Source organism: Scylla paramamosain, chromosome 26, assembly GCF_035594125.1.
Source record: "Scylla paramamosain isolate STU-SP2022 chromosome 26, ASM3559412v1, whole genome shotgun sequence".
Classification (NCBI taxonomy): Eukaryota; Metazoa; Arthropoda; class Malacostraca; order Decapoda; family Portunidae; genus Scylla; species Scylla paramamosain.
Genome location: NC_087176.1, coordinates 9,974,303 through 10,001,412, shown reverse-complemented (window position 1 = coordinate 10,001,412; position 27,110 = coordinate 9,974,303). Strand labels below are relative to the sequence as shown.

Below are 27,110 nucleotides of genomic sequence, written 5' to 3'. Positions count from 1 at the left end.
GTCTTTTATTCCACCCTGTCCAATAGATTAAATAAGTGTTTGGGAGCAATATTTGGTGTTACTGTGATGGAAGGAAAGGCTCGTGTATGGTTGTGGTTGATGATATTTTTCTGTATTGTATATTACGTGATAATTATCCTCTATTCCCAACTACCACAGCATAGGATATTACTGTCTAACTATCCTGATCATACTCTATACAGTCACAACAATGTATAATCCATAAGGAAGAAAAAGGTGAAAATTTTAATGCCGCTCGAACTCTCCTCTTCTCGTTAGCCAATCATTTGCCGTGCTGTAAAACTCAAGGCGCCAGATCCAAGCTTCGAGTGGGTGAAGTGTACCATTTTTATCGTATGTCGTTCATTGAGTATCTATTCGGATCTCGAGTCATTGTGTCTTTGTGTGATATTTTAGTTGTCGTTTCTTTTTGTGGGTTTTTCAAATATTTATGCTGAAATGAACAGAGTATTGTATTGTGTTCATTTATTTATTTTGGTGTAGAATGTGTGTATCGGGAAGTTTGTGTATGTTTTATTCACTCTTCTGTTCATTTTTTCATGGGGAACTCAAATATGTACGTTGAGCGGATAAAAGGAGCTTGGTATTTATCTGTATTTTATTTGTATTTTTCTGTTTGTTTATTTATTTATTTTAAAGAGGGGAGGCAAGTCTTGTGTATGTTTTTTTCGTTGCCTTGCTTTTTTATGGTATCTTATTTATGTACGTTGAGCGGATGAATAGTGTTCAGGTTATCTTATTCTTGTATTCCTGTGTGATTTTTGTTCTTTTTCGGTCAGGTCTTGTCCACTTCCCTACACCAGTTCCTCTTTGTTTGTCTCTGGTTTGTTACGGATTTCAAACATGTCATTTGTTCAGCGTACTGATAGACAGAAACATTTTGTCCGGGTGAAGGTTGTATTTTTTGCTATAAATTGAATTCTTTGTCCTCACCCTTGACAAGAGTAGCGGGCGAGTTTCATAGTGGTGGCTGAAAGTAGAAAAATAAAAAACGATATTGGTTCAGGCGTTGGGAAAATGGTTATTCAATTATGCCGTCACAGGACGAGGCTAACATTATATTCTTCCACCTGAAACTGGTGAAGGAAAGCCAAAGAGAAAAAGCCTGCTGTAAATAAACCTGCAGATGCGTATTTTTATAGGTGTTTCCTGCGCGTGTTGGAAAACAAAGAGTTGGTTGCCTTGAAAGCTACAACACCAATAAAAAAAATAAAAAAAGTACAAAAGTGATTATAAAAACTTAAATACACACACGAAAGCGGTCTGTTATATTTTAATCGTCAAAGATCTGCCTCTTCTAGACATTCTGCACGTATTGGAGAGGAAACAGTGCAATGAAAACTGGACGAATGGACATTGTTACTAAATTGTTACAGTTTAGAATGAGAAAAAAAAATCTATCAGCTTTATATTGACCATCACACACAACTTTAAAAACGTAATCTCTCCGCGTATAGGAAACGAAAAGTAACTTAAAGCCATGGTGAAAGTATAGTTGAAATTAGATAATATGACAGGAAGAAGGTCTGCTGTTAATAAGTATCAGGTGTGTAACTCCTTTAGGTAGTCAATAGATGTGTCAGGATGCGAAGCGTGCCTTGAAAACAGAAAGACTTAATCCTCTGACTGCTTTGGCTTTACTTCGAAAATAGAAAAAATTGTTATGGTGTGAGTTAAGAGTTTGGCTTTGACAGACATTTATCGTAAGTTTGGATATTCTTTTGACAACTCTTTTGGGACTGGAGCCTTCAGTGGACGTTTTTCTTTTTTTTTTTCTTTTTTTTTTCTGACTGTCCTTTTGCTTTCCTTTGCCAAATCCCCGAAGTCAATGATCGAGTTATGAAAAAAAAAAAAAAACTGTGACTGCAGTTTTATTTTTTCATCAGTAAAATTTTCTAGTTTTACGCTTATAAGGTTTTGATTCTCGCATTATCTTTTGCATTTAAAGGATTAATGTTGTTACAGGTGAACCTCAACCGTGAAATATTTGTTATGCCACAGTTTCAGAGCAGGGATACAAATCATTCACTTTAGTCTCAGCCTCCCTGCCGCTCAAACCAGCCACGTATTGGTAAAACTCAAATGACGTGTATAATATAATCCGCCAACCCAAATTACATCTTTTTTGAAAATTAATTAACCTTAACTACACGCGGATTAACGCGGCTGATGACACTTCATTCAGCGCCTGTCGCACTATTACATACATGTCTTTTTTTCTTGATCATCCGGATTATGACGCCAATTTACATATACCCCTCCCCCCCAGCACACACACACACACACACACACACACACACACATTTACCGCGTAGGGTAGTGGTTAGCATGCTCGGCTCACAACTGATATGGCCCGGGTTCGAGTCCCGGGCCATATCATCGCTCAAGTCTTTTTCAAGCACGGCATCTTCCACGGTCTTCAGTTGTGGAGCACTTTGCCAGCTGACATGACAGATCTTTCTGCAAATACCCTGTAGTTTGAAAAAGGAAATGAATGATCACTTGTCTGCTTTACAAAATTCATATTTACACAGTTGACTTACTAATTGATGTCCGGCAGTATTAGCAACATATTTACTCAGTGTGTTTTCTTTGTAAAATTTTGGGAATATATATTCGTTAATAGATGATGCTCTGCCATGTTGAATTCTTATAATGATCAAGTTAATTTGTCATGGAGCTTCGGGTCGGCAGATTCGTGCTAATGTATGTTATTTTTCTTTAACTAGTATGCAGATTTGTTCATAATATGGCAAAAAAAACTTACACACACACACACACACACACACACACACACACACACACACACACACACACACACACACACACACACACACACACGCACCTGTCCTTTACCTTTCAATACACACCTACACAGCTCTTCGGCCGCCCCCAATGCACATATCAATTAATCCCACAATTTATATTTAGGTTATTCTATTCACCATCGTAATAATAATATCATTTGAGATTAAGCCTTCCGTGACACCTGTTTCTCGCCACACAACATTGATATTACCTCTCATAAACGGTTGATTCCTGGCCATAACAAAACCCATAACATTACCAGACAATAGAAATGGAAAGGAGAGAATAGAAAGTGGGAGGGTCAAAAATGGAACCGAGGGAAGGAGCAAAACAGGATGAAGACAGGGAGAAAGTGGAGAAAAAGAAGGAAGGATGATCCGCAGGGAAAAATGGTAAGAAAACGCAAGGTGAAGGTAAAAGGAGAAGAAAGAAGAGATGGAAGCGTAAAAGACCAAGAAAGAGGAAAACCTTGTGTCGTAAATCAAGGGAAACGAGGAATATAGAATAAATGGTGTTAAGGGATGTGGAATAGGGAGATGGAGAACATAAATGAAAAATAATAGAGGAGAGCAGTGAACACGAGGGACATGGGAAAGATTAATGGAACAAGGGATGGCAGAGAGAGAGAGAGAGAGAGAGAGAGAGAGAGAGAGAGAGAGAGCATGATTTTTAGCCTCTCCTCCACCTGTTATTCCTTTCTCTTCCATCTCCTCTTTCTCTTATTCCTCCCTGTTTATATATATTCTTCCCTTACAAAGAAGTGGATTTGCGGTCCACTTGTTGCTCCAGAACACTAAATAAATCGTGTGAAACAACCACTTTTCCACCGTGTGTATGTGTGTGTGTGTGTGTGTGTGTGTTACAGCGTCTATTTTTGTGGCTTGAAATATCACCAACACTCGCCATTTTTTCCTGTTCTTATTCTCCACCAAACCAGCAAAAGTTTCATTCCTTGCCGCATTTCCTGCCGGCAAACAATTACCTCTGAGTGAACGACCAAATGGTGAGCGAGATGAGGCTAACTGCGTGAACGATAACTCTACTCTGTGACGCAGCGAGGAGGATAAGAAGGAAGAAAAGAGGAACAGAAATGAACACAACGGAAGAACAAATAGCAACATAACTCTCGCTTCTCAGGGTTGTGTGATAATTTGTAGTATTTAATTAAAAGTGAGAAAAGTAAGGTTGCACAGGTGAAGGAGAAAGAGAAAGAAAGCAAGAAGAAGAAGAAAGAAAGGAAATGAAGTGGAAAAGGAAGAGGTGGAGGAGGAGGAGAAAAATTAAAGAAAGAAAGAAAGAAAAACAAAGACAAAAAAGCAAGAAAAAAGAAATACAGAACAAGCAAGAAGGTCAGACGGAGAAAGAAACACCTGATTTATTTCTCGTAAGACACGTTAGAACATGTCTAGCAAGAATCCACATTTCCATTTGTTTTTTTCCTTTTTCCTCTTTGATTTGAGCAAGTTTATGATTTCTATTTAATGGTAAGTGTGAGCGTGCGAGAGAACAGTGGAAGGAGAAATGGCACCACATATTGGCAACTGTTCCACATACCAAATTGTCACGTAACAGAAGCATAAACACGACAATGCTGTTTACATCTTAATTATTATCCTCACTTTGATAATATTAGCCTGTACATAATAATAATAGTCTCTCTCTCTCTCTCTCTCTCTCTCTCTCTCTCTCTCTCTCTCTCTCTCTCTCTCTCTCTCTCTCTCTCTCTCGCTCTCGCTGTCTTTGTAGTGGCCAGCATTACAGTGGTTCAAGCACTACAAAAGGAAAGCGACATTGTTCCCCCCGTGTTGTGGCCGCGTCTTTGTGCTTCCCTCAGGCAGGAGCACGCCGGAGGAAGGTAACGAGGCTGCCAACACGATCTAACTTCTTTTTCCTTGCCGCCGATGTCATTCTGTCGTTCCTTCGCGGCTCGCTTTCAGTTCTCGGCAAAGTGTTCACCCGAAAAGCGAAGGAATTTTTTGTCGTGGTTTCGAATGGGAGTCTTTGACCCGATCGGCCGCGTCTCTGCGTCTTTCTTTGTGTGTGTGTGTGTGTGTGTGTGTGTGTGTGTGTGTGTGTGTGTGTGTGTGTGTGTGTGTGTGTGTGTGTGTGTGTGTGTATAGGTGTCTCTGTCCTCTCTTTCTGTCTTTGTTTGTTTGTCTGTCTGGCTGTCTTTCGCGCGCGCACACACACACACACACACACACACACACACACACACACACACACACACACACACACACACACACACTCTCTCTCTCTCTCTCTCTCTCTCTCTCTCTCTCTCTCTCTCTCTCTCTCTCTCTCTCTCTCTCTCTCTCTCTCTCTCTCTCTCTCTCTCTCTCTCTCTCTCCTTGTGTGTGTGTGTGTGTGTGTGTGTGTGTGTGTGTGTGTGTGTGTGTGTGTGTTATCTAAACATACATAAGAACAACATTATCAACATACATACATCCATACGCACGCACCAGTGACTTCATTCCCTCAGCGAAACCTGCCCATTAGACTTACTATTATAAACCACCACTACACTGCTGCCTCGCTACAATACTTAAGAATACAGGATACACTCTCAACTCCTCCTTCTCCCTCCAGGCTGGTGCTCGTGGCCGGGGGGACCCTCCTTCGTGGATCCTCCTGTGAACGTGACGGTGAGCGAAGGGTCCCACGCCTTCCTCCCCTGCAGAGTGGCCAACCTCGGGGACAGATCCGTGAGTGGCCTTCCTGACAGACTCACTGTTTATCTTTAACCTTTTCACTGTTACTGGCGCATCTTTTAATCGCAAGCCACTCTGAGATTTTTCATTTAACAGCCAATCTAAACATAGTGGCATGGCAATAAGAAATGTATTGTTTTAATCCCCTTTCCTTTCTTATGGTACTTGAAGAGATTGTTCACAGTGATTTTTAGTGTCATGAACTGTTGAATGTTGCAGTGAAAGGGTGATTCCTGGTACAGTTTGTCTTAGCCTCTGTATTAATTGGACTTAGGAAGAGGGAGAGGGGAGGGAGAGAAGGTGGTGCTGGGAGAGTGTGGTAGGGAGAGGCTGTTATGTTTGCTCATGTGTTCCTGTCTATTTACTTCCTCGCCTTGCTTCTACATTGCGTGGATTCATTTGATGCACTGCCTTCCTGGTGGTGGATGCAGGTATGGTGGGTGTAGGTCCTGTTTCCCTGCTGCCTCTTCTGCCATTCCTACTGTTTTTTCTCCTGTTCCTGCCACTGTTTCTCCCGTTGTCTTTGTTCCTAGTCTTCTACCTCTCCTTTTCTTTCTTCCGTCCCTGTTTCCCTGTTTCCCTGGTGCCTGTATTGCTATTTCTACTGTTTTGTCTGTCCTGTTGTTTCCACTGTACCACTGCCTCTGTTACACCTGTTGTCTCTCTAGGCTACTACCTCTCCTCTTCTTTCTCTTGTCCCTGTTTCCTTGTCTCCCTAGTTCTTCTATTGCTACTTTCACTGTTTTGCCTGACTTGTTCCTTCCAATGTGCCACTGTCTCTCTTTCTCCTGCTTCTACCTCTCCTATTTCTCTTGTTCCTGGCGCTTTACTGCTGCTGTTGTTTTGCGTACCTTTTGTTCCCTTTGTTATGCTTCTGTTGCCTCTCCTCTTACCCTTCTGTTGTTTTCCTGTTCCTGCTTCAATGCCTGTACTGATTTGGTGCTGTTATTTCTGACATTGTACTCTCTCTCTCTCTCTCTCTCTCTCTCTCTCTCTCTCTCTCTCTCTCTCTCTCTCTCTCTCTCTCTCTCTCTCTCTCTCTCTCTCTCTCTCTCTCTCTCTCTCTCTCTCTCTAAGACTAACTTGCATAAGAGTAAATAAGTAAGAAAGCAGGTCAGTAGGAACTTGACGCAAAACTCTGTATACACACACACACACACACACACACACACACACACACACACACACACACCTGTCTGCCCTTTAATATCTCCCATAATGCCTCACGGAAGGATGACGTCGGTGGTTCTCTCACTCGCCCGCTCCCCTGCCTCGTTCCCGCACCAATTGTCCCCTGCAGACCCATCCTGTCACCCTGAGTCTCAACTTCCTTATCACTTTTCCTCATAGCCGCAAGGAGTCTTCCCCTCGCCGGCCGTAATGTGAGGGGAGACTGTCGTGGTGGAGATGAAACGCTCGCCAGGCGCCGGAGTCTTTCTCAAAACCATGAATAAATTATCAAAAATGGGCGTACGGGGAATGCTGGCGGCGACTCCCCTACTGCATCTGGCCGCCGCGAGCTGGGGTGTGGGAAGCAGACAGTCTTGTGTCTTACTTAATGAGCGTTTTAATAAGATTTGCACACGTACTTAATTTGCGGAACTGCAGGAATTCTGTAATACATGTAAAGGTTAATTTTGACCACTCCAGCACGTGTTTTAGTGGCGTGTTGCAGGATTTGTTTTGCTTGTTAGCAGCGCCGTTTTCACCTGTCTCCTTAATTAGATTTATGGAACTGTGGAAAGGTACTTTTCATCACTGTAGTATACTAATTTCTAGTCAGTTGGTCGAATATATATATATATATATATATATATATATATATATATATATATATATATATATATATATATATATATATATATATATATATATATATATATATATATATATACGAGTATATATATATATATATGAATAAAAGTGCAGCAGTTGTGTAATGCATGAAAGATTAGTTGTGGAAAAATAGTGTTATATACGAAGAGTTTCACTGGCTCCCATTAGCTGTGTTCTTTACGTGGCCATGCCTCACATGTGGACGTAATCAGATGAGATGAGATGGGAAGCTTTCCTGGGATGGCTCGTGATGGTGAAGTGACGGAGGTGAGTGGAGCAGGTCAGGAAAGACTGCAGTAGAATCACAGGCGTGGAACGTTTTGCATGAATGGCCTGGGAAAGTCCGTTGCAGAGTCAGAGACTGGACGTGTTTCTCGGGTGGCCTGGAATAGACGGGAAGTGACGGAAGGGGAGAGTAGATGGTTAGAGAAGTGTTTGTCCCACGGGGATCATGGAAGCCCATCGTGATAATTCAGGGTCTTTCCCCGATCTTACATCCCTGATTGACCTGCTTATCTGAAACTTTTGATTGCAGATCATTATTTTTAATTCTTCCAGGTGTTCTCATTACGCTATTTCATCACGAGTATGAGAAAAAAAAATCTTGGAAGTAATTCTCCTTTCCAATTAACTCTGAGGGACGCATCAATATTTCTGAACATTGAAGCACGCCCGAGGTTAGGTTGAAAAAGTAATACCTACTCGTGCTTCCTTTTGAATACCGTCTGTTTTATTTTCCTCTGATTAGTATAATTTATTTTATTTTTCTGATAGACTGTGATGGATGGATTGATTTCAAGTACAACACGCGCACATTTACTCCCCTTTCACTTGTACCATGAGTCTGAGCCTCCTGCACTTTTAACCTCTCTTGCTGCAGACCACTGAGATGTAGCCATGCCTTTAACGTTTCCCCTGAATCTTTCCGAACCTGCACTCTTAACCATCCTTGTTGCAGGTCACTTAGAATTAACCATATACTCTTCCTGAGTCTCTCCGAACCTGCACTCATAACCTTCTCTCTTGTTGCAGGTGACTTGGATGAGGCGCCGTAACCTGCACATCATCACGGCGGGCCTGCTCACCTACTCGCCAGACGACCGCTACAGGGTGAATGTCTGCTTGTCCCTCTAAGTTACGTCGGGGTAATGTTGCTCGGACGTCGCGCGGAGACGTAGCCCGCTAGTGTCCCTCTTAGCTCAGTCCAGACGCTCTCCCTCGTGTCTGATGGGGTAGGTGCGTTAAGTCTGCAGTGATTTGTGGCAAGAACATTAGACCGCGTGTTTTGTCTCTCGCATTGGTTGGGAAGTAAGGACGTAAGGGCAAGAAGCGGTGGGATTTATAGATGAAAAGTATGAGACTGGATAGAAAAAGGCAAGATTCCCTCTCTTCTTCATTATATTGACGGTGATTTGTTGACTTGACATTAACACTAACTTTTCTGTCCCGAGGGATGATAAAGGCATGAGAAGAACAAGACAAGATGGGAGTTGAAAAAGAGAAATGCCAACTGGAATTCGTTGGGATAAAGAAAGCATTATTTTTCCCTCTTTTCGTCATTGTACTTGCTGCAGTTCAAAGACAACAATAGGATAACACTTTAATTAACCCTTTCACGGCGATATGGACCGAGTGACACTAAGAAACATTGTGCAAAATCTTAAACACCCAACAGAAAGAATAAAAAGAAATTAATAGATTATCCAATTTCAAAGCAGTAAAATATTTAGAGGTCGCAGTTGAATAAAAAAAAAATCTGAGTAGTTTGTTAAGGAACGATGTTTCAAATAACAGAAAGGATTGATAAGAAGTAAGGGGAATGAAGGCACGGCGAACTTAGAAACAAGAGCCACTGAAACACCTTATAAGACTAAATTTGACCGAACATCTCCGACATGATAATAACAATAGTAATAATAACATCGGGAGCAAGAACGAAATTAACTGTAACAAAGTGGCTTTTAAGGGAGGAGCGGCCCGCCAGGTTAAGTGGAACGACGTAATAAGAATGACAGTCCCTTCTTGGTCCCTTTTTTGTTGGAGGTTTAGTAGAGGTGGTGGCGTCCGCGGGGCTGCGAGGGAGGAGGCTTGAGTGCTTGAGTCACTTAGCGGTAAGAGCATTGGGGGGCAGTTTGATCTTACAAGTCTTGCGTTATGCTGTATTTGAAGATATTTATTTATTTATTTATTTTTATTTTTTTTTACCAAGCTTTGAAGTTAGGAAATGAATGGTAAGATGTGGCTGAGAGTAGAAATGAAAGGATGTACGTAGGTTTGTAGTGAATAGGAAGCTCTCTCTCTCTGTCTCTCTCTCTCTCTCTCTCTCTCTCTCTCTCTCTCTCTCTCTCTCTCTCTCTCTCTCTCTCTCTCTCTCTCTCTCAGCTGCGGATTTCATATTTTTCTCACGTGTGTTGGAAATACTGGTAAGAACAGAAGAAGGACGCTGTGTGGTAAAACGTAAAAATGAGAATGTAATAGTGATTCTTGATTTAGAGGACTGGAAGGGTCTCTCTCTCTCTCTCTCTCTCTTCGTTGTTCTAATTGCTCATATTCGGTTTCTTTACGAAGCCTTTAAAGTATTGACAGAAGACCAAGACGCAAGAAGACTTAAGAATGAAAGTGATATAGTCTGTTAGATATCGAGAGTGCGAAATTTTCCTTCTCCATTTTATTTCCAGCAATCAGTAGAGGTTAAAGATAAAAAATACGGGTTGTTTTCACGAGGACTGGAAAGCAAGGGCAGGAGATAGCTAGAAAAAGTTAAGAGTGGATATAAGGACGCGATGAAATAATAGTTTGTTGAAAAGAAGACAAGTGAAAGCACGAGAAAAGAAAATTAAAGAAGAGAAAAACGAAAACACAATAAAAATACATTCAAACCTGTTTTAGGGAAAGCTTACGAAAGGAAGGGAAATAGAACGACTGCGATGGAAACTGAAATCGAAGACGTGGACAGGATAAATAAAAAAAGGGAGCAGAAAACCTTGAAAATGTTGAGAGACAAAATAGCTCGACATGAACAAGAAAAGAAAGAAAAGCAAGAGCGGCAGAGAAGTAAGAAGCACGGCAAGGAAACACTCGGGGAACAGAAATAATTGAGATATGGATAGGAAGAAAAATAAAAAGAGGAAAAGAAAAAACATTAGGTACAAAAACTCGTGGACGGAAATGACTAGAATTAAAAACAAAAGGAAAGAAATGGTAGTCGGTAGAAAATGGAGTAACAATAGCAAAATATGAATAGATAAAAATGGAATAAAGAGAAAAGCAAACAGAGAAAGGAATCGTGAGTAAAAATTCACACATAAAATATTTACCTGACTGACTAATTGGATGGGCAAGAGTGATAGTTTTTCTCCCTTATTCTTTATTGAGAACTGAAATGTGAGACTCAGATAACTCAGTAACTATCCAAGACAAATAAAAAAATAACGAGAACAGAATACACCCGACGCAAGACCCCCCCTTAAAAAAAAAAAAAAAGGAGAAAGAAAACTGTAGGCCTTTTTAGTAATATTTCAGAAAGTGGTGTATGTGATGGTGCTGAGCGTCCAGCATGTGTTAACTGGCAGTGCGTTGGTGGGGATGGTGTAGAGGGAAGGTGTAAAGGTTCTGCATGACTCGCCTGTACTAACAATCCCAGCAGGCCTGTCATTAGGGACTCAGGCTATCACGTTCACCACTAGATCAGCCAGCAAGCTCACCACGTAACTCCTGCACACGCCAGTCTCGCCGCGTATTGTGTGGCTTTTTATGTCGTGATTACACACACACACACACACACACACACACACACACACACACACACACACACACACACACATACCAAAAGTAACGGTGATAGGGATGAGAAGTGTACGTGCATCAAATACCTAGATAAACTTGGTAAACACACACACACACACACACACACACACACACACACACACACACACACACACACACACACACACACACACACACACACACACACACACACACACACACACACACACACACACACACACACACACACGTATTCTCCTCCGTTGGTATCTTTGGTAACATATTCATAGTTTTGAGATAGGCTGCCTATTGGACTCTGCTTCCTCTGGTTCCCATCTTCCCACAGGTGTTTACTACTTGCTCCACGAAACACGAGGAGTGGGGACCATATTCTCAAACACTTCTGTGCCGTACCTCCATTACATTCAAAAGGCTCTAGTTGAAGTTACACGTGTTTCTAAAGACGTTTTCATGGTTCTAGTGACAGATTAGCATGATTTCTAATTCATAAACATAAGAAACACTCTTGAGAACCCGGCTAATCATCTCTGTGGCCTTTGAAAATAGTCGTGGTGAGACAGCAAAGCGTTTCTGAATACCGGGGTGGAGGTCGCACTGGGAACCTTACGGCGAGGGGGAGAACGAAGAGAACTAGAGCAGAGGGCGAGGTGGGCGGTGGAAGTTAGGAGGACAGTGGCGATTTAGGCTGGAAGTTAATTAGGGGCGTGTTGGGAGTCTGATGCCGGAGGGGAAGTGACGGAAACTGGAAGAAGTGGCGAGCGATGCGGGTCAAGAGGGCCCTGGTTCATTTAGGTTTTAAGATGAGATAAATGACGGATTGAATTCCCTGCAACAGTCTGGTCGTGTGGTGCCGGTTACCTGCCAGCGGGGTGGAACCTTTGGAGTGTTGCTGTTACTTTGTCGTCATTTTTTTATTATGCAGCCTCGCTCTTCTTACGGGAACTAAATTTGCTTTGTGTTTTATTGTTGTTGTTGTTATTATTATCGTTATTGTTATTGTTATTGTTGTTGTTGTTGTTATTATTATTATTATTATTATTATTATTATTATTATTATTATTATTATCATTATTATTATTATTATTATTATTATTATTATTATTATTATTATTATTATTATTATTACCAGGTCTTTTATTACATTACATTAATAAGCGCAACTCTTTTTTCCTTTGTTCATACCTATTGTATGTTAAACATCTTTTATGTCATAACTTTGTACAAATGTATAATTTCGGTATGCTCCTTTTGGTTTAGTTGATATTTATGACGTGATAACAAAATTAAGTAGATTTCCTGTTTATACGTAACTTTTCTCGTTATAACATAATAATGAATGTAATTTCACAATTCATACGTGTGCTTACCATTTTCTTCTCCCCACAAGGCTGTTGTAACACGAGTGGCGCTGGTAAGGATGTTCCTCGTGTTTTTCTCCTGGATCTGACTTGCCATTCACCATCACTTGTGAATGGAACTAGTCATTAAAAGCACCGGGAGTTTTCCATTCTAGTAATAACATTTTTTAAACTTCCTTCATTTATTTATTATTTTTTCTGAGTCGGTCACTCAAACTTGTTACGAGATTTGCTTGTGATAGACTTTTTTCTTTCTTTCTTTATTTATTTTTTTCTGTTATCTATGAGTGGAGATTCAGGAAAGCTTAGCGTTTATGTCGGATACAGGAAATCCTTGTTTGTTATTCACAGTGACCCTGCAGTGTAATCTTACTTTTCATTTCCCTTGTATGGTGTTGCTTTGCTGCCTTGCACAAAGTTATGTGTTGCAAACATCTGGAAGTTCCTATATTTCAGTTTATTTTATTTTTTATTTATTTTATTTATTTATTATTTATTTTATTTTTTTTTTTTTTTTTACTTATGGCAATGCAAAAACTGACCCGTTAATATTCACACCTTGCCTTTTTATGTACTTATTGAAGAATTCCATTTACACAACTAAATATTAATGGAAAAGTTAGTATTTTACCTTTAGTTGTTATTTTCCTTTGATCACGCCTCTCTGTTGCTCTCATAGAATAGGAATATGCGGGTTGACGGAGCACTGTTCAGATCATCGCTTGTGTTTGGAAGGCTTACAACTAAGGCCATTTTGAAAACCGTTGTTCTCATTTGGTATTCTTTTCTATGCCACACAATGCTCGAATAGAGAAAAGAAAAGGCTTACAACTCTTACAATTAAGGCCATTTTGAAAACCAGTGTTCTCATTTGGTATTCTTTTCTGTGCTGTACAATGCTCAAAGAGAGAAAAACGAAAAACTATATCTTATTTGACATCGTTTTGGGGTTGCGTCCTTGTACACGGGATTTTTTCGATGGGAAATATAACTGTGCCTCATAACCTTAGTCGTCATTATATACGTCTTTTGTTGCGGCGCCAAACTTCAACTGATTTTCCAAGTTAGGGACGGAAGATCCGGGCTTGAGACGGACATACATACTCCTGAACTCCAGACGGAAAACCAACGTGTCTGCCGTACATGCGAGTGCCGCCCTAGAAATACCGGTCGCGGACGAGAGATGTAAGAGTCAACCGTGCAAGTCTTCAATCTTTAAACCATTTAGGAGAAAAGTTACAACGTACTTCACACTTTGAGGAATAGAAAGATAGAGACTCAGTATAACAAGCATGGAAACCCGGACGAGTGAGCTGTGCGAGGTTACTGGAGGCTAATGTGTTGTGTGGCGTGTATCCCCCAGGTGCTGCACCCCGCCAACACGGACGAGTGGACCCTGCACATCAGACACGCCCAGCCCGGGGACGGAGGATGGTACGAGTGTCAGGTGAACTCAGACCCCAAGATTACCACGCCGGTCCTGCTCATCGTCCGAGGTGAGTGTGGCGGTCAAGGTGGTGATGGTGCCTTCTGGTGTGTTGAGTGTGGGTATGGCTGTGCGAAGTTCAAGTGTGTTTGTCTTTTCTGTGTTCCAGTGAGGTACTGTCCTGATTATATAGGTGTCATCTTTTCAGGTAACAAGGTATGACTTGCCTTTATTTCGTCTGCAATGCGTGCGCGTGCTTCAGCAACATACGAGGATAAAAGATTACACTAGATTTCATTGAGGGAACATGGCAGTCATTTTGTAGACGTAATCTTACGAAGTATAGTTTTATGTGCTTTTTTTTTTTCATGAAAGAGTTTCTCTGGCTTAGGGAGAAAAAGTCCATTGAAGATTCCCGTCCGTCAAGAGGATAATCCGAGAGCAAATCCAAAACTATATGAAGAAGTGTCTTGAAATCTCCCTTTTGAAATAATTTAAGTTACGTGCATGAAGAAATACAGAAGCAGATGGAGTCCCAGAGTTTACCAGTAAAATAAGTGAATGATTGAGAGTACTGGTTAACTTTTGCATTAGGGAGGTGGACAGTGATAGGAGTGAGAGAAAATAGAGGCATCCAATTACCAAGATCAGAAGAGCAGTTAGCATGAGAGTAACACTACATGATGGCAAGAGATTCAGCCTTGTGGCATAGAGAGAGAGAGAGAGAGAGAGAGAGAGAGAGAGAGAGAGAGAGAGAGAGAGAGAGAGAGAGAGAGAGAGAGAGAGAGAGAGAGAGAGATTTTTGAGGTGCTGAGACATTGCATCCACGCAGCCAAGTATGATGCTCGGGCTTGCCGTGACCTTTGCAAGTGTCGGCTATAATTGGGGTAAATGATTATTCATACGCAGAGCTTAATTTACTTTGCAAATATTATGTCGAGATTTGGAAGTGTCGCAATGAGAGATCCACATGCTATTCAAATATCAAAATTATGTAAAGTAAACTCCCCAGTAATATGCAGATGTACAACGCAGAGCACAAGCTGAAAGTTTCCTCAAGAGTAAAATTATATTGTGCGCTTTTTGAATATGGAAAAAGCGGCAGATTACTGGAGCGCGATGAATAATAGAAACCACAACTTAAATATTACATCAGGTTCTTTAAGACTCTTGCATTTGTGAGCAGCGTCTAAATTATGTCTGAGATGGTTTTGAGTAATCCCTCCAAACAAAACACTGCTGAGGGCAAAGATACGTGTGTTCATGTATATTCCTAACACAGATAACATTTAAAAACGAAATAATTCACCAAATCACAACAAGTTACTATTACTGATGTGAGTAATTACCGTACACTATTCGTACTCTAGATACTACACGTGCAATTGACATTATCCTGCAAGTGATGGAGAAAATCGAAGGTAACCATCGACTTATTACATGCTACACCCACCATTGCTGAAGGAAATACAGTGAGATTAAGTATTCGTGGTGCGACGCAAGTGACGGCCCAAGGTAATATTGCACAACTGTTCGGGTTGGAATAAATGTTGAGCGTTGCATCGCCCTCAGACATGAAGAATCAACAGGATTGACTGAAGGTTACGAGAGACGCAAGCCATCAGGGAAGGAATTAAGTCTGATTTTCACGTTGCGTGTGTGTACAAATGCAAACAGAAAAATATGTTTACGATCTGCTCACTGGCGGTGCGAGACTCTCTACCTTAACTTTCACGTATATCAGGAGTCATATGGAAGAATACACGTGATATTTATGTGATTTATGCGATTATAATATACACGAAGGCCTTCATATTTCTGTTGAAAGTTTGTTATTTTTCTTTGCTTTGGACAGAGGATGTGATGCAGTGTTTTGTATTTTGTTATTTAATATCAATTTTTTTTTTTTATTATGCATTATTCATTATCCAGTTTGTAATATGTATAATTTTCTATTGTGTATTTTGCTGTATATCTCTTTGGTTCTCTTTTGCCAATAAACTAACTGTGTGTGTGTGCGTGTGTGTGTGTGTGTGTGTGTGGGTGGGTGGGTGTGTACTCGTATATATACTCGCGCGCTTGTAGATGGGTGGGTAGAAGGGTATCTTAACGCAGGGCAGAAGGGGAAAGCAAGACCAGGGCAGACAATGAAGGAGGAAATTACATGAAATCAGCGAACATTTTCTTGACAGTTGGCTAGGAAAAGATAAATGAAAGGCATGTAAATTATATGAGCTGTTAAAGGATTCTTGTCTGTTGTGTAATAGTGAATAGTAATAGTGGTGATGCTGATTGTGATGATAGTAATGATGGCGGTAATGATGATGATGATAGTATTAGTGATGATGATATTGACTATAATGGTGATAATGAAGAAGAGGATGATGATAATGATGTAATGATGGTGATGATATTAAAGGCAATGCTGCTGAATAGAAGTGGTGAACAAAAAACAAGAAAAAGAAAGAGGAGATTAAAAATGAAAAAGAAGAGGAAAAAAAAAGAGCCTACGATTACTTAACCAGATAGAAAGTAAATAACGCTAACAAGAAGGGGAAGGGCACCGGTTATTTCAAATCTGGAGAGGACACGCTCACCAGACACTCAAGAACAGCTGCGATAAGGGCATGTGGAGCTTTCTAAATTGGAGAGTGCGTGTTTCCCCTCTAGACCAATACAGTAACGTTAGCAATATCGAGGTCAGAAGTCAAGTAACCTGCGCTCACTTTTATTCTTTGTGTTTTTTCTCAAGCTCAAGTCTTCTCATCTACTTCCAGTCTCCTTACAAAACCCTGGCGATTGATTGGTTCCCTGCAGATTAGAGACCAAATTAATATTCTGCTCATGATAATACGACATTTGTTACACGGCTGACCACAGTTTATGATACTGAACGAAAGCTACTACTACTACTACTACTACTACTACTACTACTACTACTACTACTACTTAGTGGGATTATTTTTTTTTTGTTTCCCTTGGCCAGGCCAGTGACCCTCTTACATAAAAACTACTACTACTACTACTACTACTACTACTACTACTACTACTACTACTACTACTACTACTACTACTACTACTACTACTACTACTACTAATAATAATAATAATAATAATAATAATAATAATAATAATAATAATAATAATAATAATACAGGCACTATTAATGACAGAGATATATTTCAAAATCATGACCCAATTTTACACAAAACCGTTTTGATAAGCCGGAAGCGAAATCAAAGAGTTATGAAAAAAAAAAAAAAAAGCATTCTCTCTGTCCCTCTAATCCCATTTTCTTTTATAAACGGTAATATCAGCGGCCTTGTTTTTTTTTTCTTTTTTTTTTCTCCCTTGTCCGGTTTTCCCAGATACATAAAAAAGGTAGAAATGAGTGAGGTACGTATGTTACTCGAGGTCTGGCCATTTCAGTAGATATGTAGGTCAGTGTTTCCGCATCAACGTGCACAGAGGCATAGTGAGATTCTTTATGCGTGAGGTAGGTTGGCCAAGTGCAGAGAGAGAGAGAGAGAGAGAGAGAGAGAGAGGGGGGGGGGTGCGGGAACTAAATTGCCACGCTTCCCAAAAATAGTAGTAATAGTAGTAACAGCAGCAGTAGTAGTAGTAGTAGTAGTAGTAGTAGTGGTAACATACGACCTACTGCCATTATTATTGTTACACTGAAGGAACAAACTAACCATAATTACTACAACATATGCAACTCCACGTTAGAACAAAACAAAAATAGAAAAAAAAAACAATAAGAAATAAAAAACACAGTAACCAGACAGGATATTACACAGTAGCTCTGAATGGACAGCAAATCATTAGTTAAGTGCCCCGTTCTTTATGTATATATGCAAAAGAGTTGAGCCTGGGGATATGTAAACCGTCTTAAAAATAAGTGTCCCTTGCGTGTAATTACTCTCAGTGAGTAATGGGCGTTCACGTGCGTTGCAGTGCTGTAATTAATGTCTTAGGGCGGACGTATGGGGGAGTAAAGAGCTGTGATGAGTGAGCGCAGGACGGTGGCAGGTGTGAGTGGAAGAGATTGAGCGAGATTAGATATGAGTTGGTAAGAGTGGATGGTCGTGAATGACGGTGAATCAGAACGAGAAGGGGGTGAAATAAGAGTGGATAAGTGTGGATAGGGTACATAAGTGGGTAAAAGTGGGTGACAATGGATAAGTGTGAATAAAGGTACGTATGAGTAAAGAACAGGGAATACGAGTAAGTAAAGATAAGGTTGAGTGGCTGAGAGTGTCTGAGTGAGATGAAAGTAGGCAAGAGTGGATATGAGTAAATAATTATGAGTTAAGAGTGTGATAAGCTTGGATAAGGGTGGGTAAGAGTTGACAAGTGTGCATAAGAGTAGACGAGAGGGAATAAATTTAAATAAGAGTAGCTAAGAATGGATTAGAGTGGAAGGAAGTGGATGAGAGTGTACTGGTGGACACAAAGGCTAAACACAAGAGAGTTTGTTTAAATATGAGGGGCTAAGAATGGATCAGGGTGGAAAAGAGTGGATGAGAGGGTTCGTTTCACTTTATACAAGAGTGAATAAAATTGGGCCAAAATGGAAGAGTGAATGAGAGAGCTCGCTTCAGTTTGATAATTAACGTCATTTCTTCATTTTCTTTCCAGACAAAAGTTTAGATGACCCCTTCTACATGCACGAGCTGGACACCACGGACAACAGTACGTACGCTGCCAGTGATAAGAAAACACTATAGAAAATAATGCAATACTTATAAGAGTTCATTTACTGTTATATTGCCATGGCCGCCCTTAGTTAACCTTCACTACATTGTAAAAGTTGTTTCCGAGACAAAAGAGGAAATAGAAAGTTAGTTTTGTCTTTTCTTTATTCTTTTTTTTAGACTACAGAAATATTTAATGATTTATAGCAATGAGATATAGCAGTGAATGCTTTAAGAACAGGTCAGCATCAAAACCAGTACAGTAACTTTTTTCCATCCTCATGTAATCCACAGCAGGCTTCAATACTGCTTTAAGTCTTATTAAATGTGAAAATCTGCTCTTATAATTAGCCAGTAGGATTAGCACAGCAGTGAGAGCAGCAGTGCAGGTTACGTGTTATTTTCCTACCTCAACCACTCGTGGAATAGGACAAATTCTCACCACATTCCCTTGCCAGCAAAAAAAATGCGTGTAACTTAACCTAATCTAACCATTCATAGCCACCCAGGTAGTAGTGCTTCAGTATATAATGTAATGTAATAAAAGAGAAGGAGCTTGGAATTGTGGGTATGGAAAATAGGTGGGTGAGGAACGAACTTCAGTGGGAGAAAAAGTCTCTAGAGTGTTACTGGGGAAACAACGCTTGGTGCCCCACACAGGTACACAGGTACGCATTGAGGGAGCACACGAGCGGTACATCCAGAGGGGAAGCATCCTGGCCATCACCTGCACCGTGGACCACAAGGGAAGGGCGGGGCCGCGTCAGGTGGCGTGGTACCAGGGCGCGGCGAGGCTACACTACGACTCTCCCAGGGGCGGCATTGCTCTGCAGGTGTGTGGCGCGAGCTAATGGTTATAACTGTGTTGACTCTTACTGTGGTTATGGTTGTGTTGACTCTTACTGTGGAGTCAATAGATAACTTTATATTAGGTGAATTTATCATTTGGCATGGTAGTTGGGTGTATGTATGTATGTATGTATGTATGTATGTCTTCTTGCATATTCCATTATTTTGTGTTCGTATCGTATATCTTGTCTAATCAACTTGTATTGCGTCATGATGATAAGTATACAGAAAACTAAGGAGAATATACAAACAGGTTAAAAGTCAATAAAAAGAATAACGGAACTTTTAAGTGTCAAGGAGACTGACCAGGGGCAAAAATTTTGCTGCTAAGTTGATACTAAAAAAAAAGATGTCTGGAGGCGGAAAGCTCCCTCGATATACCGCTTCCAAAACTCAGAGAGAGAGAGAGAGAGAGAGAGAGAGAGAGAGAGAGAGAGAGAGAGAGAGAGAGAGAGAGAGAGAGAGAGAGAGAGAGAGAGAGTAAAAAAGTTATCCAATTAACTCTCATAGTTGTCTTCATACTTCTTTTCCCGCAACAGTTTAAGTCGTAGGAAGAAAAAAAAACACTTGGCAAAATGTTAAGATCTCCAGAGTTTACAATTGAAAGAAGTTAAAGAAGCATATGCTTGCATTAATAACTAATAGTTCCATTGACTGCCTCTCTCCTCTACACATGACTGGCCTTTTCAGTTCACTTACAGACAAGTTCTATCGTACACGGAGCTGCGCAATTAATGTAAAGAAAAAAGAGAGAAAAAAAAACACGTTTCTTAAGTGATGAAATGCAACCTTGACATAAAATCACGATAAGTGAAGAAATCACAGTAATTACTAAATAGATGAACTTAAATATGCAAAAGTTATACCAAGACACGTTACTCGAATAAAAACACGTAATGCTTAAGTAAAATTAGAACATGTCTAGACACTGGCAATTACCCTCGAAAGGAACGAGCTTAAATCTTAGTTTTAATACACCGCTTCGTATTTTAGGAAAACTTATTTCTTCTAATCTCCTTGCTTGTAGCCGAGTGTTTGTTACATCCCAGACTGTCTTATTTTACCCTCAGACGGAGAAGACACCGAGCAGAACAGTGAGCAGACTCAAGCTGTCGGCAGTGACCCCAAGAGACTCCGGCCGCTACAGCTGTCGGCCTGACACTGGAGGCTTCGCTTCTGTCACTGTTCATATCCAATCAGGTGGGTGTACGTGTGTGTGTGTGTGTGTGTGTGTGTGTGTGTGTTATGAAGTGGAAGGCGGACGAATGGATGGAAAGAATGAAGGATAAAAAAAAAGAACGAAGACAGGAGGCATGGGAAAAGAAAGGAAAGGTGGAAAGAAGGGAAGGTTGGTCAGATTGAACGTGTGTGTGTGTGCGTGTGTGTGTGTGTGTGTGTGTGTGTCTATTTATATTTTTAATGGATTGAGTCAAGTTTGTAATACTGAATCCTTTGATGCCGAATCGTTCCATTTTCCTTTTATTTATGTGTATTATTTGTTCGTCACACACACACACACACACACACACACACACACACACCAATTCCTTTTAATATATTCCACCTGTCTATTCCTCTATTTGGAAAACTAATTCTGCACATTCTTTTAGTTTCTCTTTCGTTAAATTTCTTACTGTGTCCTATTTAACGTGTGTGTTTGTGTGTGTGTGTGTGTGTGTGTGTGTGTGTGTGTGTGTGTGTGTGTGTGTGTGTGTGTGTGTGTGTGTGTGTGTGTGTGTGTGTGTGTGTGTACTTGCGTGTCTGCATAATGTGAGGGATTCTATATTTTTTTTAGGTATGTGTACTTTTTCCAACCAGTTTTTCTAAAATTACAACACTTACACGTTAAATAGTTGAGGTGATTGTTTCTGAGTACCTGGCGTGAGTGCCTGTGCAGTCCTTTGTTTCACCTGGGGAACCTTCCTCTTTTTTTTTTTTTTTTTTCTTTTTCATTTTTCGTATGTGCCAGAGTCCGAACAAGGCCACAAAACCTGATTAAAAAGAAAAGTGAAAAAATCAAGGCTCGTTCAATATGCAGCCCTCAAAAAGATAAGTACAGGAGAGAAGAATTAAGAGAAAAATAGGTGCCCAAATGAGATTCGCAGGTGTTTTAATGTTCCTCTTCCTGGAGCCGAACAAGTAGCTGTCACCACCTGCCCTCTCATCCACTGAACACCTCTGCCTTGAACTCACGCCTCTGTGAATGTTAATGGATTTTTCAACTCACGTCATAAATCTTCTCACGCATTTCTCCTTCCAATTGTCATACCGAGCTATAGTTTTTTGGCTGGATAATCATCTGGAAAATTGCCGACCTGACGTGAGGGACCAGAGCGAATTGTTCTGGCCATGAATGAAAGCATGCAGCTACTTCTGTTCCTGCCGCCCACGCACATGTAAAAAGAGTTGCCATTACAATCAAGGCGAAAGAATAATGAGTGGAAAAAAGGAAGTAAATTTGTTGAGAAGTAAATGTAATGAAAAATTCAAAGTATCCTTAATTCTTGGAGAAAGAAACCTGTAGTTATGAGAATATAATAAGAAAAGTTTCTAAAATTCCTGCATGAAAAAGAAAGGACTTGCCGTTGTGAAAGTGAAAGTTGAAAGTGAAAATAAAGGGAAGAAAATAAGTTATTAAAAAAAAGTTGTTCAAGTGAACAAAAACTCCACAGACAGACTCGCTTATATTCATCGAATTCCCCACCAGAACTTTACTGAACACACTCGCCTCCTCGGCACCTCTGGCTGGCCCATCTGCGAGCCTCTCAACAAAATGTAAGAAATAGAAAACTCCTTTATTTGAATATATATATATATATATATATATATATATATATATATATATATATATATATATATATATATATATATATATATATATATATATATATATATATATATATATATATATATATATATATATATATATATATACATATATATAATTTTTTTTTTTTTCATTAAAACTTTACCAAAACCTCTAAACTCATTACCTTCGCCTTCATGTGTAACAAAAAGGGAGAGGAGAAACAATCTTAGAATATGTTATGTGAAAAAAAAAAAAAAACATTTGAACCGGAAAATTGATTTTTATTTATTTGATTTGATTTGATTTGATTTGATTTATTTACTTATTTATTTTATTTTTATTCATTTATTTATTTTTTGCACAAGACCAGCCTGGCGCATAAAAACGCTAATTTAACGCTGTCCCACAAAAAAAAAAGTGAGAAGATACAAGAGTAAAACAACATTAGTCGTAATTTTCTTCACTAACCACAACTAACGCTCGGTACCTTTACTTAGCTCCCTTTTGAACACCTGTGGCTCATCACTCACTGGACTCGTGATCAGAGGTTACCACAAATGGAAAAGGCAAATAGGAAATCAAACATTCTGTCCTGGAGGTAAACAGGAACGCAGCACAACATTCCTTGCCCCATTGCCCCCAGCACCGTCACCCTCACCAACAAACAGTGACTGATGGTCTGAAATGTTGACTCGATTATTACAATGAAATGAGTCGCCAGAATCGTCTATCACTTGGCGGCTGTGTATTTATTTTTCTCTGCTTCCTTTCTCTTTTATTTGCTTATTATCATTTTCAATTGCATGTTATTGGTTTAGTAGTATTTTATTTGTCACGTTTTATCTTGTAGATTTAGTATTAGAGGCGATGGTGGCGGTAGCGGTGGCAGCAGCAGCAGCAGAAGTAGTAGTAGTAGTAGTAGTAGTAGTAGTAGTAGTAGTAGTAGTAGTAGTAGTAGTAGTAGTTGTTGTTGTTGTTGTTGTTGTTGTTTTTATCGTTGTTGTTGTTGTTGTTGCAGCAGTAGTGGTAGTGGTAATTGATGTTGTTGTTGTTACTGCTGCTGCTGTTGTCATTGTTGTTGTAATAGAAGCTGTGGAAGTATTCTTAGTTAGGTGGCGATGATGATGATGATGATGATGATGATGAGAAATATCGGTGATAAATACAATTAACAAAGGTATTAATTACAGTGAAGTTCTGTTACCTGTTCTCGTGCAGTACCTCTCTTCGTCCCTACTCATCGCTTGACCTTTCCTTACCATTTTGAACAGGCTCCTGGAACGTTGGAAAGTGCTTTTCTGTGCCTTGGTTTAATTTGAATCAGACACCCCTTAAATTGACGCCTACGTAGGTTAAAACGTTTTCTTTCACCATGGAGCCTGATAAGTCTATATTCCATTTTCTTTCATACACGTCTACTGTGTTGGACCTGCTAATCTGATTATTTCCTTCAATTGGAATTTTAAGGCGATCAAATTCCTAAATATAGACGGAGTAACCACGGAGATTTTTACAGGCTGAAGTATAAAGATTATGTGGTGCATCGCTCGCCTTGCTGGCTAAAAGTCCTGTGTGATTCTGGCTGACAGCGGTTTTTCGTTGAGGTTAGGTTCGGTTAGTAGCGCTCTCTTTCTCTCAGCCAAGTGATTCACGATCTTGTTTCTGCATCATATCTTTATTTATTTATTTATTTTTTTCGGCCACAAGTCATTTATTTCCTTTCTCTCAGACACCAATCATAACACTTCTCGTAATTTCATTTTTTTTTATATACTCTGCATATTCTTTTGTTTTCGCTTTATTTTATAGCCCTCCCATCTCTCTCTCTCTCTCTCTCTCTCTCTCTCTCTCTCTCTCTCTCTCTCTCTCTCTCTCTCTCTCTCTCTCTCTCTCTCTCGTCTGATCGAGTACAGAGTTACACACCTCCAGATTGTTCAGCGCCTTATGAAAAGTTCCCACACATTCCGAGGAACCCACACCAGTTAGACACATGCCAAAGTCTTATAGTTCCTTACCATTTTATTTTTTTTTTTTATGTCAACGAAACTGGGAAAAGGGAAAAAAGGATAGAAACAAAAAGAAAAAGCTTGCTGCGTCTTCCGTTACCCAAAAGTCAAAGGAAAGAAGAGTTTGCCAGTTTTGTTTCGGATGTTTTGATCGTTTGACGTTTTACTCCTCCTCTCCTGGAACAGTTCAAGTCACGGGAAGCAGAAAAAGAATGGAAACAGACTGAGGCTTGTAGAGTTTACTTCCGCTAACATAAGAAAACAAGAGAAGCTGCAAGCAACCGTCTGGTCGACACGTGGCACTCCCTTTATGAAAAATACCTGCCTATACCTTCCTGTCTCTTTCATAGTCTAATCTTCCTTTGAAACTCCGCAATGACTCTGTAGTAACAACCTGATTACTGTGTCTATTCCATTCATTTACTACTATATTTGAGAACAACTTCCTCCCTATCTCTTTTTTTAAATCTAGTCTTAACAAGTTTACCCCCATTATCTCTTTTCCTATCCCTAGTACTTATAATTATTTGTTGGTCACCCTTCTTATGTCCCTTATACCATTTAAAGACCTCTGTCGGGTCCCCTCTTAACCGTCGCCTCTTTAATAGGGTTGTGATTCTTATTATTTATCTAGGGTATCTAAATTTTCTTGTCTAAATAGAAATAATTGTTTTTCGATGAGTTTTCAGTTCTTCGTAAATCCTCATGCGCTTACTCTTCTAAATAGCAATCAAGTTGTTTACCTTTTATTGTTAAGCTTCTTTTATAGGGTATTTTATACGGAGCATTTTCCTTCTATATCTCTTACTGTATTGGTTTCCCTTTATTTTTATCTTCCTCGCCAAAGTCAGTATTCATTACCGTAAGAATGTTGTATACGTATGGCCCTGAGAGGTTATGTTCGCTTCCTTAACTTCAGTTTTGTCTCGTATCGTTTTTACTTTTATGGTTCCTCTCACCTGTATACTTATTGCTGTGAAACGTTACATTCCCTCCCCTGATCTCATTTTGTCTTCAAGCGTCTGTAATATTTCTGCTGTGAAGCTTTAACTTTTCTACCCAGTGGGCCAGGTTTGTAATTACCGGCCAAAGGGTTTTATTTCTGTTAGTATAAGTGTCTTTTATAGCAAGCCAATACGTAACATTTTCCTCCCTGATTTTGCATCGCTTCCGCTTCGTAATACTTCTTGAGATACACGATTACATGATTTCCTATTTTTCCAACTCTAGCTGCCCTGCCAGATCCGCCTGCTTTCCTGATAACGATGTGGAAAATTTTTGCTTCTCTTTCTGCTAACATTATGAAGACGTGGAATATGTTAGACGGATGTAGATGTTCTCGGCATTGCAGCTTTCCAGTTTTCCAGTAAAATTATAATGCATTTATTTCACTTCATCAGCATCAGCCATTCCCGGGAACCGAAAGAACTGAGATGAATGTTTACAAACACGCCACGCTTTTTTAATCGTGAAGATTTGTGTGTCACCATTTTTAAGATCCCAAAACACAATTATTCATGCGCCTCAGACAGCTCACTGCGGCCTGGACAGCATGCGATCGCTATTTCGTATCAGTGATAAGTAAGAATTAATAAAATAAACTCTGCCAAGATGGTGAACTAATGACTCACCATTGTTGCCTCAGACGTCACCAGTCCTGTGTCTTGGTGTGGTGTGACTAAAAAAGAAATTTATTATAACTAATCAAAGAAAAAATATAATTATATGTGTATGAGTGTTGCCATTTTTTACTCAGTTATGTAACTTGTAGAATATAAGAGACCGTAAAGAGCAGCAAGAGCATACGTAAGCATGTACATTTATTATTCACTTTTTTATTTCAAGTACTGTGTAAAATTGCAGCAAAGCTCATCACTTGACCTCACCCTCCCGAGCCGCGAGACGCCTGCGCTGCGCCGTGACGGGATGCGAATTAATAATATTGGTTCCGGTCATTACACAAAGGCAGCCAGCAAGGCTGTGATATAGTGAAGGGACAACAACAGACGACCCACTTAGTCACGATCACGCGATTTGTAGCGGTGATGGACGTCCTAACCAAACAATAATGTGTTGCAGCAGATCTTGGCGCGGCGCCGGCCATTCAGTCTCCTTCAGCTGAGGCGACCGCCTGGAGGAGTGGAATATGTTGGAATTAATTCTGTACCCAAAGCATGACATGAAAGTGTCGTATTTACAAACGTGTCTGAGTCTCGTCTGGACAACTTTCAGCAGGCTGTAATGGAAGCTGTTAGACGTCTTAAGTGTGTTCAGTGAGTTCAGGAATAGACCAGCAAGAATCTGCAACATCATTTAGGAAAGCACCAACACTGTGCGTCCTTTAAGAGAACAAAAGCGTTCCAAAATGTGGGCCATAAACTTTATGGCAAAATTTGCCTTTATCTGTAATATAAAGTTGATAATTTAGGAAGCATAGCTTCCCTGAACTCGATATAAGTTTAAAGGGAATACATTAATAAAAAAATAAAAAAAAAGTGGTTTCCCCTGGAAACAAAAATGGCGTCATAAACAAGTATAATGCAAGACAGTTATAACCGATGGAATAAATACTTCAATCGAAGAGAACGTGCACGAAATATGATAAAGACATTTAATTACGACAATTAGCGGGATCGTCTGCATCGCTGTCGGCTTCTCGCCAAACGCATTGCATATCATTCAACATATTATGGTGACATTCTTGAAAGATGCACGTCCCTGCGTTTAGAAAAATAAACAGTATTACACAGAACCATGACCGAATTCCAGGAGACGAATAATAGAAGCATTTTATAACGTGGAA

The 27,110-nt window shown here is 39.9% G+C and overlaps 1 protein-coding gene across 1 annotated transcript in view; it reads left to right on the top strand.

The window, feature by feature from the left end:
- Positions 1-27,110, top strand: part of LOC135113720 (zwei Ig domain protein zig-8-like) — a 70,318-nt gene that overhangs the window by 42,770 nt on the left and 438 nt on the right. Inside the window, exons 2-7 of the mRNA XM_064029245.1 lie at positions 5,419-5,534; positions 8,409-8,486; positions 13,884-14,016; positions 18,588-18,641; positions 19,304-19,476; positions 20,563-20,692. Of these exons, the coding sequence (XP_063885315.1) occupies positions 5,419-5,534; positions 8,409-8,486; positions 13,884-14,016; positions 18,588-18,641; positions 19,304-19,476; positions 20,563-20,692 (684 nt within the window). The remainder of the gene's footprint in view (positions 1-5,418; positions 5,535-8,408; positions 8,487-13,883; positions 14,017-18,587; positions 18,642-19,303; positions 19,477-20,562; positions 20,693-27,110) is intronic.